The sequence below is a fragment of the Heliangelus exortis genome, chromosome 22 (genome assembly GCF_036169615.1).
Source record: "Heliangelus exortis chromosome 22, bHelExo1.hap1, whole genome shotgun sequence".
NCBI lineage: Eukaryota > Metazoa > Chordata > Aves > Apodiformes > Trochilidae > Heliangelus > Heliangelus exortis.
Genome location: NC_092443.1, coordinates 238,721 through 254,358, shown reverse-complemented (window position 1 = coordinate 254,358; position 15,638 = coordinate 238,721). Strand labels below are relative to the sequence as shown.

The 15,638-nt window shown below is 39.7% G+C and overlaps 1 protein-coding gene across 6 annotated transcripts in view; it reads right to left on the bottom strand.

The window, feature by feature from the left end:
- Positions 1 to 15,638, bottom strand: part of TNC (tenascin C) — a 65,963-nt gene that overhangs the window by 24,714 nt on the left and 25,611 nt on the right. For 3 of the 6 annotated variants that reach the window (XM_071766261.1, XM_071766267.1, XM_071766262.1), the window contains exons 4-11: positions 13,852 to 14,115; positions 12,945 to 13,060; positions 12,698 to 12,854; positions 11,770 to 12,039; positions 10,442 to 10,627; positions 9,338 to 9,427; positions 8,604 to 8,867; positions 1,304 to 1,576 (exon numbers count right to left, since the gene is read on the bottom strand). In XM_071766261.1, the coding sequence (XP_071622362.1) occupies positions 1,304 to 1,576; positions 8,604 to 8,867; positions 9,338 to 9,427; positions 10,442 to 10,627; positions 11,770 to 12,039; positions 12,698 to 12,854; positions 12,945 to 13,060; positions 13,852 to 14,115 (1,620 nt within the window). The remainder of the gene's footprint in view (positions 1 to 1,303; positions 1,577 to 8,603; positions 8,868 to 9,337; positions 9,428 to 10,441; positions 10,628 to 11,769; positions 12,040 to 12,697; positions 12,855 to 12,944; positions 13,061 to 13,851; positions 14,116 to 15,638) is intronic. The other 3 variants (XM_071766266.1, XM_071766264.1, XM_071766263.1) reach the window with 2 other exon arrangements.

The window sequence follows — 15,638 nt, the reverse complement described above, 5'->3', positions numbered from 1 at the left end:
CATGAGGTCTGTTTGTCCCTGTACAGCCTCCTTTGTCTAGCCACATTTGTCTGTTTTCAACGGTGATCTGCTACCAGCTCACACTCAGGACTGTCAAAGCACAGGTCTTCCAGCCTGCAGCAGAACACAGCCAAAGGCCTTGTGTCAGATACATTTCACATTTCTACCCAAGCCAGGCTGCTTAAAGCGTTAATGAAACAAGCAACCTCTACTGCATCTTGCTTTTTAATTCTTTTTAGTTCTTATGTGTTCCTTTATCCCCCTTTTGTGCTGGGTAATATCTTCTTGGAGCCATCAAATATGAACAAGCTCTGGCTACCTCAAAACCACAGGAGGTTGCAAAGGTCTGTAAGAAAGCTCAGAGGCAGCAGACATTGTCTAAAGAAATTACTGTAATAGTCATTGGTGTCCCTTTATTGCCAAATAATTCATATCCTGTTCATTACCAATGATCATAGCACCTGGAAGAATCAGTGAACCATAGAGGATAGACAAATATATATTTACCTCTCAGTTCAAGCTCATGATAAGGTTTTGTTTACAACTGCTGTCTTTCACAATATCAGCCAGAAAATTATTTTTGTGGCTTTTGATTAGTTTTAATGTGGGGCTTGCCTTCCTTCTTTTGATTTTATGCCAGGGTAGATCTGCTGAACTTGGTCTTTTTGCATTACATCTTGTTCAGATCAATCACACTGTTTAACAATCTTTTATGGCTTAATACATGATACTACCCTTGACAGGGATTGATTTGTCCTATTTTCTAGATGTGAACATACAGGAGGTGTCTTGTCCTTGCCCTTGAGATGCACAAACTACAACCCCAAGTTTGTATTCATACAGAAGCTAGCTTGTAATTTCAGAGGTAGCTTCTGAAAGTAAAAACTAAACATGCCCTTGGGCTTTGATTATCAGGGCTATAAGGAACATATTTTTATAATTTGACAAGACATCCTGGGCTTTCCCAATCTGGGAAAGACATCTGAGTTTTGCTGTTAGTGTCAACGAGCAGAAATGTGGGTAAAGGGAACCAAAAAAAAGCCATTCTAAGGTGTGTGTGGGGGGGGAAAGAATCCCTAAAGGTGAAGGGCTTCATGGGGACACTGAGGCTCTTATTGGAACGTCTGATCAGGAGACATTTCCAAGACAGAGATGTTCAGCCAAGCTTTAATGAGTTCAGTGCACCCCATGCAAAGCCAACCAAGTGAGCAAGCTTCGCCAAACAGCTGCAATAGCTCTGGCTCACAGCCCTGGCTGCACAGAAAGGGAAGCATGGGACTGGAGGAGTGACTTGAAAAGGTACCTGTCATGGTTTCAACAGAAAGGGGTTTGGTCCTGTAGCTTTGAGTGACACCATGAAGTGTTATGTTATAAGGTGTGCTGGCCTTGAGGCCTGTAACGTTGAGAAAGCGCAGTCCCCCAGGGACTGTGATGTTCTGGGTGGCTTCAGGATTGTCAGACTCCTGCACCTGAATGATAAAGTTCTCATAGGCCCCGTCGGCTGCTGTCCAGGTGAGCTGGAAACCATCCCAACCAGTCTCTGATACTGATAATTTTCCAAGCTCAGGTTCCTCCTCTGAATAAGGACAGAGAGTCAAGCAGTTACTCAAATTACAGACTAGTGGTGACAATGTATTATTTAATGATGGTCCATGTCAATGAATGTCACTCATGGTCAGTGACAGAGAGATGTACCCACACACACACATTTAATTTTCAACTGCCCCAGGTAACATGTAAAGTCTTTCCAGAGGCATGGCAAAACAGAACAGTAGGAAAAGAACTATCAAAATAAATACTAACCACATTAGTGCTAAAAGACTGCTTACAGAAAGCAGCTTATGGATGATCTTATAGCTGCAAGTGTTTTGCAAACATTAATTACAACTCCCTGTGAGACATGTAAGTATTATTGCAGCCACTTTACCGCACTATTAACAACTCAGCGTTTGCTGTTATGAAGCAACTGTGAATATTGCAATGATGCCTGTTGTAAGGCTAGGACAACACTGAGTTTCTAGAGGTTAGGATTCAGATGTTTAGTATTTTAATTGTATTCACATGAAGGATGCTATTTATTCTTCCAAAGTATTTCTAATCTAAAACAATAAATAAAGGGAAAATTCTTCCATGTCTGAATGTGTTCAGTTTATTGTCTTATTCTGTCCACAAAACCTTCTTGGAGGGAGCTAAGCCTGGATTTTCAGAATTACTGTTATTAATCTAGAATTTAATTCTGCATCACAGAACTCAGCATTCTCATAAGCCATCACAAGGGTGGCCAAGAAAGTTGGAAATTGTTAAATCTAAAATTTTAGGTTTTCTCAGTTAGAATAGGAAGTCTTCCGTTACAGAGCAAATACAGATGATTCATTGAAATTAACAGTTATATGGGAAAATGACAGAGTAATACCTGTTTTTTCTACATGGAAAATTTTGCTAAATAATTTATCACTGGCCTGAGGGCTGCAATGATTTCCTAGCACTTTTCATATTTACTTATATTGTCAGAGAAGTATTATAGTAAGAAAAATTATCCCAATTTGCACAACTAAGTTTTCATAAGAGACAATAGACAGAGGGAAATAGATCTGATTTTTTAGTTGTAGACTTCAAGCTTTATGCATATTGTAAGCCAAATTGTGAGGGGGCTGTGGAGTAAATTCAAATTAAGTCAGCAACAATTGTATAAATTTTGTCCCTGTAAAAACAGAATGCTTATTTTGTTACTGCTGCATAGCCTGGGTAGCATGAAGCTGGACACTCATGATCAATTATCTTCAGTGCGATTCACTTGTGTATAGCAAATTGCTACTGCTCAAGAACACATAAGTTTTGATGAGCTTTTCCCATCCTGTTAGAAAGAGGAAATTGTTTATGAAAAAATACAATTATGTTAAATTAAAAAAGAAAAAGATGAAGAAAAAAAAAAGAATCCAGAGCTGTTTTACTTTATCAGGAACAGAAATGAAACTCACAAACTTGTCAAAATAACACACTTTAGCTGAAAAAAAAAAAAGAAGGCAGGACAGGAAAGGAACTGGTTATATCAAAAATTATGGCCTTTTGTTGGCTACAGAAACAAATAAAACATACATTTTCTTAAAATGAAACTGAAAACAAATAAGTTATCGTAGAGTCTGCTAGATTATTGTAAAATAGAATCTTCTAGATAAAAGCTTGATTGTAATAAATTATTCAGTAAACATCACAGCTTAAAAAGAATTCAGATTTCTCTGAGAAGTGCTCAGTTTCATTTGCCTCCAAGATGCAGAGTCCCTTGTATTCCCATTAGTTTCTCATGCATGTCTGAAATGCACATAACCCCATCATGCTATCTAGGGACCAAGAGATTCGCATACAAACTCATGCACCAACTTGGACTGTTGGAGCCATCCAAAAGCCTCACCCATAAAGCATCCAACATATGTGAGAAAACAGTAACAAGGTTATGGAAAATGATATAAAGAGATGATGTTTCTTATCTAAAAAATTAAAAGGAGAGAACAAACCATTCAGAGGTGAGATTGCTCTAGCCTTAGAGTACCTGTGAAATAATCTGTGTGTATCTATGCAAATATTTTACCTCATGTTGTGAATTTAGGACAGGTACAGACTTTAGGCTCCAGCAAGGTTCTCCAGGTATGAACTTCTGCATTAGGTCTTTGATCATTACTGAACTGAGCCCTGTGACTATAGGTCTGTTTCCACCAAAAAGCATACTCCCAATGTGTTACAATCTTTCTTCTAGTCTGACATCATCACTTCCATGCCAATGCAGCAAACTTGACCTATTTGCAATCTTTCATGTGTCTGAACCACAATCCAGAAAAATAACTACAGCATCTTGCTATTTTCATGTGCTTTGTAAATAGCAGATGCATCAATGTCTCTCTTTGCATGCAATATGAAAAGAGAGAATTGATGCTGCATCAATAAAAGCTGCATGGGGCACTCTCCATGCTGCACCAATCAAGGCTCTCATTCCATAGCAGTAAGAGTTTTGACCCAGGCAAAAGGAAGAAAACAGACAAACAACAACAACAAAAAACCCCAATGCAAAACTAAGAAAGGCATCACTCACAGAGCCTAGCATTTCTGTAGTGGAAAAGCAGTAAGAAAAGATTTCCTGTGCTCTGTTTAAACTGTACAGGTCTTACAGAGTGATAAAGAACTGATCAAATATCTCATCCTGTCCTGCCCAAGACAGGGTGAAACTACTGAAAATGTGTGCTATACTGAGGTCAAGAAGACCACCAGTGGGTTCTGAGATGGGAAGGTCAGTGGGCACCAAAAGCAAAGAATGAGAATCATTGTTGGGGTTTGTTAAATAGTTTTGCTCTGTAGGTGCAGAGCTGGTAGGATTAAAAAGATGTTTCATTGATTCTTCAGGTGTTGTGACTAGATGTGCTAAACAGAGGTAAATTATAAGTTGAAATTTCCTGATAATAAACCTTGAAATATACCAGAAAGACAACTAACATCTGCTACAAAACAGTTTGTGTGTTTTGAATAAAAGAACTCTAAGAATAGAAAAAACAGATAGGTACTTCTTTTTTAGAGACTGAATCCAGGCCACAAGCACAGGTAGCATCAGCAGGCATAGCATGGTCCTCACACAGCCACACTACCTTGCACATCCAGAGAAATAATCATTAAACTACCCAACTGGCATTTTGATTCAGAATTTCCTTGTCACAAGTGATGGACATGGGAAGTTGCCATGTACAGGGTGTCTTATGGACCATATTTAATTACATGTAGTAACATTACCTTTTTTTTTTTTTTTTAACAGATGTAATTCTGAATATTACCTTGGGCTTAATGCATGGACTCCACAAATTATTTAGTGGATGAAAACTAGTGCTCTACTCTTTACACATAGATATAAATACACATACCCCACATTAAGTCTATGTGTAATGGAGGAATATTTGGCTTTCTGTATGAGCATACAAAAGATATAAAAATGAAAATAATATGAATACAAGGAAAATACTCTGATACCACCATGAGTGTTCATTGTTTAGCAGTTAGAATGCTATAACAGAAAATAGAAAACATGGAAAAGACTCAAACTATAGGATAACACTACCAATAGAGTCCAAACAGTTGACTTAGCAACGAGGTAAATAGATGGGGAAAAGAGAAAGGGAGCTCTAGAAGCCCTAGGTGGGTGGATGACAAATAGAATGATTCATGGTGGCAAGATGTATGAATAGTAGATGCCAAAGAGCCAGAAGCTATGTAGAAAGGAAACTGCAAGAACAACAAACATACGCACTTTGTCAGAATGAAATACTTCTCAATCTCATCCTCTTAGTAAACTCTTCAGGCTGAATATGTCCTAAATACATCTATAGGGCTGCTGCTGTCCTTTTGAGGAATTCCACTGTAATGCTTCACTGGCAGTTTTACTAAAAAGAATGTTAATGTCCTGCCAGGACATTTCCTGTTATTTGGGATGGAGCAAACAGTATTCTGTATTACTTCTTGCTTCTGTGTCTTGAATTTTATATTATTTTCCAAGAGGGGCTATCAGACAATTTTACCACGGAGTCTCTAGTCAGCTCAAGCACTCTGTAAGACACAAGGGCCTACAAAGGTATTGGTGTTGTTTTCAGACCCCTTTGGCTAAATGGCTTTCCCCTCTCTCAACCAGCTGATTAAACTGGGCTCACAGGGCCTGTGCACCTCTGAATTTCATAAAGAAATCATTGCAGTATATTGCAAGCCAGAAATACAATAGTAGCTACCACATAAAATCCTCATACTGAAGTCAGTTTCCATGTACTCTTAGCAAAAGAATCAGCTGTTTTATTGGCAAATGCGTTTTCTCAGTGGTCAGCATTGTAGTTTCTTACTGAACTACCTCACCTAATCACTCTTCTTGATGTTTGAGTTTGTATTAAAAATGGTTGGTGCAATCAAAGATTAGTAGAAGCCAGCAAAGGAAGAGGGACTGACACAAATCAGACAAGGGCCTTTGGTAAACAGTATAAATCTTCTTAAAAATATTCAGCAGAATGGAAAAGTTGCTTCTCCAAGCCACGCTCCTGTGTGCACCTCACTTCCAGAGACAAAACAGTATCACATCACCAATTCATCAGCAGTTGCTGCACAATCTGTGTACTTCAGCAGTGGAATCTGAGGTTAGCACTTGGTTTCTCTAATGTCCATTCATTTTTCTCCATAGGCCTCTCATGCCTGATGCATTACCAGCCATCCTCCCCCAGGACCCACATTGTGTCATGCAGGCAGGGTTCCAGAACCAGAGCAAGAAAAACAAACCTGCAGTTGGACTTCTCAGCTTCCTCAGAGCTGGGTTGCATGCTCACCCTACAGATTAGCTGTTAACCTGGTGTAACATTCTCAAAACATGCTGTCTAAGATGTTCCTCCAACAAATAAAATGTCTAATTTTCTTTGATTTATGAAGTAGTCCTACACCATAACATCAGTGAGATGCTGGGTGAGACCCCTAAAAACTAAGCAGTACTTGATTTGTGGTACCTTTGTTAATAACAGAAAGGAGGTACCTGTTGTAGCCACACCTCCGATAAGGAGAAGAGTGCTGTTCTCCGGCCAATCCATACACCTTGATTTTATAGGAAGTGTTCGTTTGGAGGCCATCAGTCACATCACCTAGGGATTCTCTGAGCAGGGAGTTTTCTGCAGGGGGCCTGGCTGCCAAAGACGCTTCCTTCTGCTCCACCGCAAAACTACTGTAGACTCCTCCATTCACATACTGTGAGCCACTAAAGCAGTGATCTGTTACCCTCAAGACTACAAGGCCCCTCAGTGCATCCCCATGCATCCCTTAGCCCACTGGAGCAAGAAAGCTTCCAGAGCCAGAAAGCTTCTCTGGCTCAGGAGACTTTGCTTGCATTAGGGGTTAGACTACATAGAGATACAAAGAAACAAACAAGCAAATAATTGTGTGAAATACTCAGTCTTCCCACTAAAACAAAACCCATGTTTATCAAATGGTTCACCTTATCCTTTTCACCATCTCTTGAATGCACAATCATGGGATACCCCTTAAAAAAAACCTCTGTCACTTGAGCTGCACTTCATCCATATGAAGAAGCAGAAGCAGTAGAAAGCTTCCAAGCTATAATATGGAATATTTTGGTACATGTCCTTTGCTAGAGGTTCATGAGCTTTGAATGTTTTGGCTTTCTGTGTGTGGAGAGTTGATATATATATAAAGTTGACAGGAGAAATGTGAGAGGCGAGAGGGGGCACCAACAGATCTTCAGTTCTGGTGCTGGAAGAAGCTTCACCCTCAGTGATATAAAATTCACTGTGACGCAAACAAACAAAAATTTCATGTGGAAAACTGAATATCTGCAGGCAGAGAAGCCTGACTGAACCATCAGGAGGCTGGGAAGAATATAAGATGAAAAACTGGTAGATTGGAGAAGAAAATGAAACTCTGGAAAGAAAAACTCTCAGCCCTTCCGTGGTCCCTGGCTGCCTTATTCGGCAGGAATGGTACATGGCCCTCTAAACAGCCCAGCTTTCTCCTTCACCCATCAAGAAGAGATAGTCCAGTCCTAACTGTGCTACTAGCATTTTTCCCTTCAGTTATTCCTCTTGTCCTGCTTGCTCCAAGTACTCTGTCCAGCAGTGCAATGGGCATGAGGTCTCCCCAAGCTCTGCAAGATAGGGCAAAACAACAAGTTTGCTTGGTTTAGCCTGAGGACTTCAGGACCTCTCAAGGACTAGGAGCATGGATAAAGAGGCTGACTTGAGAGCAGATGAAAAAGTAAACTGAAGAAGAGACCTGTCTTCTTATAGCCCCCAGGCTTAGAGTGTTTTTGTCTCCCTGTGCTTACGCATTTAGATTTGTCTGTTCCTACTCAGGAGGAAGGTCACAGAGACAGGTTATGTCAGCTACTACTGCTGATTCTTTTAAGGAGCCTACTGCAGAGAACTGTTTACTGGCTGCTCTGAGGAAAGATTTAAACCAAATACACTGACCAGATGAATGAATTTTTATACATATATATATATATATATATATATACACACACATAAAATATGTATCCTTTCTTTGTAGCCAAATGTAACAGTCACATTATCCAATGGACTTGGTGACTGTAACCAGATTTGTTAAAGTCTTTCTGCCTTTAGGATGACAAAACTGAAAAAGGGCAACATCACAGCCCTGTTGACCCTGCTGAAGCATGATGGGTGGAGGCAGAGAGAATTTCATTAGGCAGGAACAAGTAATGTTAATTACGTTCTTGTTGCTCTCCCTCTTAGGTTTTGGCCGTAGAAAACAAAACAAATTACAATACATGGTGCACAAAATACCAACCTCATTTAAAACGAAGCATGATGTCTTCATTTCCTGCAGGACAAATAGCTGTGTTCTTTTTGAGTTTTCTCAAATGATAAGCAAGGAATTATGGAGAACATGGAGCTAAACACAGTAGGGAAATACACAACTGGGAAATACCTCAGCTAAGTCTATCATGTTAGCTAGAGCTACCTCTGCCCTGCAGGCACTCGAGGTTTCTAATTCCACAGCCATGGCTTATAAAATCAGATGAATTTGTACCTGGTGTATGGCACTCCTCAATAGCTGTTACTCACCAGTTGAACCTTTGATAGTTGTGGGTTTGCTTTTGTGTCTGCCTTTCTCTGACATCAGACTGATGGTGTATTCTGTCCCTGCCTCCAACCCTTGCAGGATAAAAGAGGTGCTGTCCACAGGGATCTCCACTTCATTCTTTCTTCCAGAGGGGCCAACATAAATGAGGCGATAACGATCAAACTTGGCCACTGGTCTTCTCCAGCGAAGGGATAAGGTGGTTTCAGTGGGGTCACTGACTTCCAAGTCCTTGGGGTTATCAAGGTCTGAAGGTTAAAAAAGTAAAGTTGAGCTGTCTCTGAACAGCCCTGGGACAGTTTTCCAGGCATCTATAGGCAGAGTAACATATATACTGGGTGCCTAGCAACAGCTTGGCATCTTCTGGAGGTTTTGAGTGCCTGTTGTTTGATATAGATATAGGAAAATGAAATTCTCTTTTACAGACAAACCACACTAGAGCAAATTTCCCCACTTACACTCATTTCAGCAGTCAGTGCACGGCTGAGAGGCAGAATTTGAGCTTTTGGACGATTTACCTGGGAATTGGGGATTGTGAAAAAAAGCTTGGATTTGAAAGGGATCAGAACAAGTGCAACTACTGAGGCTGTGCTCTTTGATCAGTTTTTTGGCCATTGAATATTTCTTACAGCATTACTTGGAAAGGAAAGAACCATCAGAGTGGCTCCACCTGACTTCCTGCTTCCTCCAGAGCACAAAGGAAGATCAAGCTACTCACCAGTGCCAGCATTAATGGTAGCAGGAGCGCTTTCCCTGTCTTGTCTCACTGCTGTCACTCCAATGCCATATTCAGTTCCAGGCCTCAGACCTAAGAGATAAGGTATAGAAGCTTGAGTTCCTGTCCATGGAATATGCCTACAGGCATTTAATTAAATAATGAAGCCTGAATGTATGCAAGGTAAGATACGCGCGTCCTGTTTACGCTGAGAATCAAGGTTTCAGCTGAACCTCCAGCTGACCTGATGTTAATAAATCTTCTTCAATGTACATGCCAAAGGCTAAAGATTATAACTGACTGAGACTGCATTTTGGACCCTGTGCAAATGCATAGTTGGAGGAGGCTTCTACTTTAAGAGTCTGTAGTACTTTTGCTGAAGAAAAGGAGATGGACATCCACATGACATGGAAAAAGTACAAAAGTACCTTTATCTAGCCTTACAGTCTGGTAAGGCCACTTGCAGGTAGACAGAAAAGTTGCAGACTGCCAAATGGTAAACACCATCCCTAGCACATGCAAAAGAATTATGCCCTGAGGATGTGAAGCCATCTCCACAAAGGCATATAGTGACCTAGAATTCAGGGAACTGACTAGAAGGATTCATAGATGAACATGAAAGTAAAATGGCTACCACACATCTGGTTGGTTATCTGTTGCAAGACAAACCTCTTCTATGGATGCGGTGCTCCAAGGTCCAACCAGGTGTCCCAGTAGAATCTCATGAGTGGTGCTCTGACCAGCCTGGATCGGTGCTACTGCTCCAAAGGTGGCCAACCACTCCCTGGCTATGCCAGGTGTGAGCCTCTTATTGGCCCCCTAATCCTGCTCATGCGCAGTAGGGGCCTGCCCTAATTAGGCACAGGTGGGCTTCACACGAGGTCAAGCCCACTACCTGGCAATTATTGGCACCTGGTTGCCTCATGTCACTACAGTTATCCATCTGCAAGCATGTAAATACATATCACATGTGTTTTAATTTGACTACCTGTACTCAAAATGTGTCCTTTATATAAAGTGACCAAAAGGACATTTTTCCATACCAGTACTATGCCCCAGTGTGACTTCAGTGGCACAACATTAATGACAATTCCTCTCTACCCCTACCTGTGAGTGTCGTTCTGGTAGTTGCTTGGTTGCCCTTTGGTACTGTGATCTCTGCATGGTCTCCACCAGAGATGGGAGCAAACTTAATTCGATAGTTATCAACATTTGCATGGCTGTTCTTCCACTCCAGAGTAATACTATTGTCTGTTTGTGACACCCGCTTCAGGTTTCGTGGAGCATCCAAGTCTGTAATTGATCAAGCAATAAATAAATAGGACTAATTCTCTTATGAAAATACTGTTTAGTGGTGAAATGATCCATAAAGCCCAAGTTAAGTTTCCTCTCACATGATACCACTGTGTTCTTAACTACATCAGGGACATTCCTTCTAGCATGAGAGTTCACTAGTTTGGAGGGGAAAAAAAACAGTGGAAAAGCTTTAAATTTAATTTCCTGTGGAAAAAAAAATAAAATTTTAAATTTAATAATTTATTTTATTTTATTTTACAAACTAAGTTTGTGGAAAATCATATTTGGATGAAAATATTATTTTTTTCCTTTAAAAGTGCCTCAGCTTTCAAAATGAAAGAAGTTGCCGAGAAAAAAGAATTCATCAGCTCTAGAATTTGTGTTCAGTTTACATTTTGTCTTCATGGCTGAAAGCAAAAGGTGAACATTATGTGGAAATTCAATGGGATTTCACTGTTTACATCTGTAGTAGACTTAAGTCCTGCTCTGAATGAAAAATCATGTTTTGTAATTAAAGGGGAGGTAATTCTCTGTGTACCATTTGCTCTGTCAAACCTTGATAACATGCTAGAGCACCCCATCCAGCCTTTTATAAAGCATTCACCCACCCTTTTATAAAACATTCCCAGGATCACTAAGGAGCAAAGTAAATCTCTAAAAACATCACAGAAGACACTGGATGAAGGATGAAAAACCCGAAGTTCTCTGCTAGTCTGGTTTGCTTTTAAACAAAGATATTTAAAGTCCTAGATAGAATAGGAACTATGGGAGATATTTAGCTCAGCAAACAAACAAGTATTTCAGAGGAATTTCTTCCTTAAAGATTTAATGTCTGTTGAGAATACCCTAAATTTAGGGTATGATAGCCTTCTCTGTGACTTAATAGCATAGGTCTCATGTTTTGAATGTATTCAAAATACATTTAGATACTTCTCACAGGGTCTAAATAATTTTTTGAGACAGTGAGGCATATAAGGCCTAGAAAAACATTCTCTATTCTCCTGTTCCTCTATAAAAGTGTTGATTCTGTGTTGATGCAGTAACTATCAACTCGAGCAACATGATCCAAATAGCATGGAGACATTGATGATGACTGCATTACCTTCCCAGAAGTTTGGATTGGTATTCAGTCCTCTTACCTGTGACAAAGACTTCCTTCATGGGATCGCTTTGCATGTCCCCTCGTCGAGAGATGAGTGTCACTTCATACTCTGTGTGTGGCCTCAGGTTTCCAACAGAATATTGGTTTTCATCTTCAGAGAGGTCAATGGTTGTTCTGTCCCCTGGAATATCCTTGGGGCCATAAATGAGCTCTATGCTTTCAATTTCAGCCAGGGGTTTGGACCATGTGATAAGAGCTGTGGTGTCTGTGATATCTTTTGCCTCGATCTGGCTAGGGGCATCAAGTTCTGTTACAAAGAGGAAAAAAGGTGAGTTTTTTTAAAAAAAATCTTGCCAGAAAAATCATACACACTCTTGTGCTTTTAATTCCTAACCCAGAAAAACAAACAAACAAACAAAACCACAAAAAAAACCCCACAAACAACAAAAAAAGTGGCTTTTACTATGGGAGATTTATCTTCATTTACGTTTTTCCCTTAGTTTCTATAGTGGAAGAAGAAAGTGTCAAATGAAGTCAGTTCCTCAGAAGTAAACTCATCAAAAATTCATTAACATCAGATGCTGCCAAAGGAAGGACAAGCAAGAACCCTGAGAGATTCTCCATCTGCACAATAGAAACCCTCCTTTAGATACTTTCTTCACGTAAATATCACCAGGATGAAAGAAATTCTAGTTCCTGATGATGCACATTTTGAAAAAGAATAGAAAGGTATACTGCTTGCTACCTTCTAGCTAAACATACCTTTCCTTTCCTCCTTAAACAGATAATCTGGAAAGGAATTAATTTGTCCTCATGCATTCTTCATTAGCAGCTCCACTACTTCCTTTTCCCCTCCCTGTACATTCAAGTGTAGGGCTTGGCTTTCCCTTTGTTTAAAAACTCCCTGGGCTACACCAAACAGCATCTCTTTTGTTGGCACTACCCCAAATACAGGTTGTGCTTACTGGTTGTTATCACTCTGGAGAGTCCTGGTCCTCTGGTATTGTTCTTCACAATGTGAAGGGATACATTATACTGTTGCCCTGGTGCCAGACCTGGCTGCATGTAAGATGTCTCTGGCCTTTTCAAGCTGCTGGTTATATCTCCATTATCATCCTTTTTCTGTAACAAATGGAACACTCAGTATAACTATTAAATATAAGTGAAAGATCTGGATTTTTTGCCTCTATGAATCCAAAGCTGCTTCTTTACCATATTACGGAAGACCAGTTCCCAGCCATCAAATGAAAAGTTCAGAGGATCCCACTCCACCTGGACAGACGTTTCTCTAACAGATTTGAATTTTAGACCTTGTGGAGCAGGCAGATCTGTGACAGAGAAAAAGGATGTCATCACATGAGCAACATGTTCCCATAAATAGGAAACTCAGGGTGGGACATACATATTTCCATCACTATAAATAACTGCCATGTAGGTAGCTGCATCTGAGATATTTAAATCCTCTACACATGCAGATATTCTGCCTTTGGAAAGACATTTCTCTGACCTGTTTTAGATTTCACTTCAGAGTAAAACAAAATTTGCCCTAGGAATCTTTTTTTGTCCCTTTTGAAATATGCCTAGTGTTAACCTTTGAAGTTAGGTAAGATGAAGCAGGCCCCAGGTCTCTAAAAATGAGCATCTTTTGACTTCAGGATCTTTAGATATAACAGTGGTGTGCACAATAAAAAAAGAAAGATGAGCAACAAATGAACAGACAGAAGTAAGTTGTAAAACACACTGAAGATGCAAAACAAATGTAACTTCCACTTTAGTCAAAACAATTTGAATCCAAGTGCTTTCATATTTTCTATGCTGCTACATTTTTGCATTTTTTCAGAAAGCATACCAACTTTTAAAAGTATACCTTATTATTTTAATTTACAAAGACCCCATGATGTTCATGGGGAGGCACTGTAGAGGAAGAAGTGTGCTTTTAACACAAACATTTATATTGGAAAAGAATAAAAAATGAAAGTGAAGAAGGCTGTCTTTGTCCAGAACAGAAGATTGAGTGCAAATAGGAATTACAAAAGATAGAATACCCTAAAAAAGGGATGCATATAAATACATACTGCAGAATAGATGAAAGAATGAATACAAGGAATATTTAACTCACACGTTGCTACCCTGGCACTGACAGGAATACTCTTCTTGTTTTTAAGGAGTGCAAAGACACGGATAAAGTATTCTACACCTGGCTCCAGTTCATGAATAGTGGCAGCTGTCTGGTTTCCTGGTACTGTAAACTGCATATCTAAGCCACCACTGCTGGTAGGGACATAGGTGACAAGGTAACCATTGACAAGGTTCTCATGCTTCCACTCCAGATTGACAGTTTTATCTGTTACATTAGTCACAGTCAGTTCAGTTGGAGGAGACACTAAAAAGAAAAAAAAACAAAAAACAAACAAAAAAACCCCATGTAAACTTAGAAGACGTTTTTAAGACTCAAAAAATAATGATTTATCCAGTTTCACATTTTCCCAGGAAACATTTAACAAACAGGGAATGGGGAAGCCACGTCACACAACTTAGCCGTGTAAAGAAAGGAATGTTCAGCTGATGAAGACTACAGACATTTCCGAAAATTATGGGTCAATTTCTACACATACACTTGCACACAACCTATAGCTGTGTTCCACCTCCTCCTCTCATAGCTAGTGTGTCCCTAGGGATTCAGACGTTTAATTCAACTGCCAGCAACACATGATTTTATAGTTAGAAGTACTGTGTGTGGTTTGAATACACAGAACTGCAAAAGTTTTCCGAAGGAAAATAAAACATGATTATTTTTATAAATACTTCCATTAGATTACTCCACCTTTGCACACACAGGAGCACAAAATGTGGCTTGGAAGTCTTCCAGAAGGAGGAGATGAAAAATGGGAATTTGTTTTCAAGGGTATTCATTGTGTTTTATAATGTTTTCAACCCCAAAGTACTCTTTTGATTACTCTACAAAGATCTTAGTTCCAAAATTTCTCCTCTGGGATCTACAAAAGAAAACTACCTTCTTTATAGTGTAATGCCTGTCATTGTCTGGCAGCCAAATTTTTCAATCAATTTCCATAGAATCAGTAGTAAAGGGAACTAAGCATGTGGCTTTAGAGTTAAGCTTCCATTCTAGCTGATTCCATAATTTTACTCTAACAATGCACACACATACATACACATATGCATATAAATAATTTTTTTTTTTAGTTAGAAAAATTTATTTGGCTTATTAAGGGACAGCCAAGGCCCCTCTAATTATCCTGAAAGCCTCTGCTGTAATATTTGCAACACCTGGCAATTCCAATTTGACAGCTGTCACATACAGATCACTCAGCTAGGACAACATTATTTTCTTCATGTGCCTTGCCCTCTATACTTCTGCCTCCAACTGGGCTCCAGCTCAGAGATACACCTTCAAAGCAAAGGTACTGAGCCCTTGGGGGTCTGTCAGTGTGTATGCACAGTGCTGTCTGTTTCTTTTTAAGCTCCTACAACAGTGATGGCACTGTAAATGCAAACCCCTTTCTTACTTATCTAGCATGAGACTGGGAACCAGGCCCCAGCTGTAAGAAACGTTTGATACCCAGACTCCTTATTCACTGACATTCAGGAGCTACATGAACTCATTCTTGCAAAGCCTTATTCCTTAGTCAAACTTCAGCTCATGTTCTTTTGACTAATTCTGCTAAATACCCAGTAAGAAGACTCTTACTTCATAGTCTTACTCTCAAAGGGAGATACATCTCCCTCTTCTCCCTAGCTAGGGAAATTTCTTTCAGGTTGTGGGGTTTTGTTTGGTTTTTAGCATCAAGAGGTACTGTGAGAAAGTGAATGGTCATAATGACAAATCCCAGTCAGTGCTAGCTGCAGATTCAGTGACATCGTCATGGGAGAAAACTTAGAGATAAC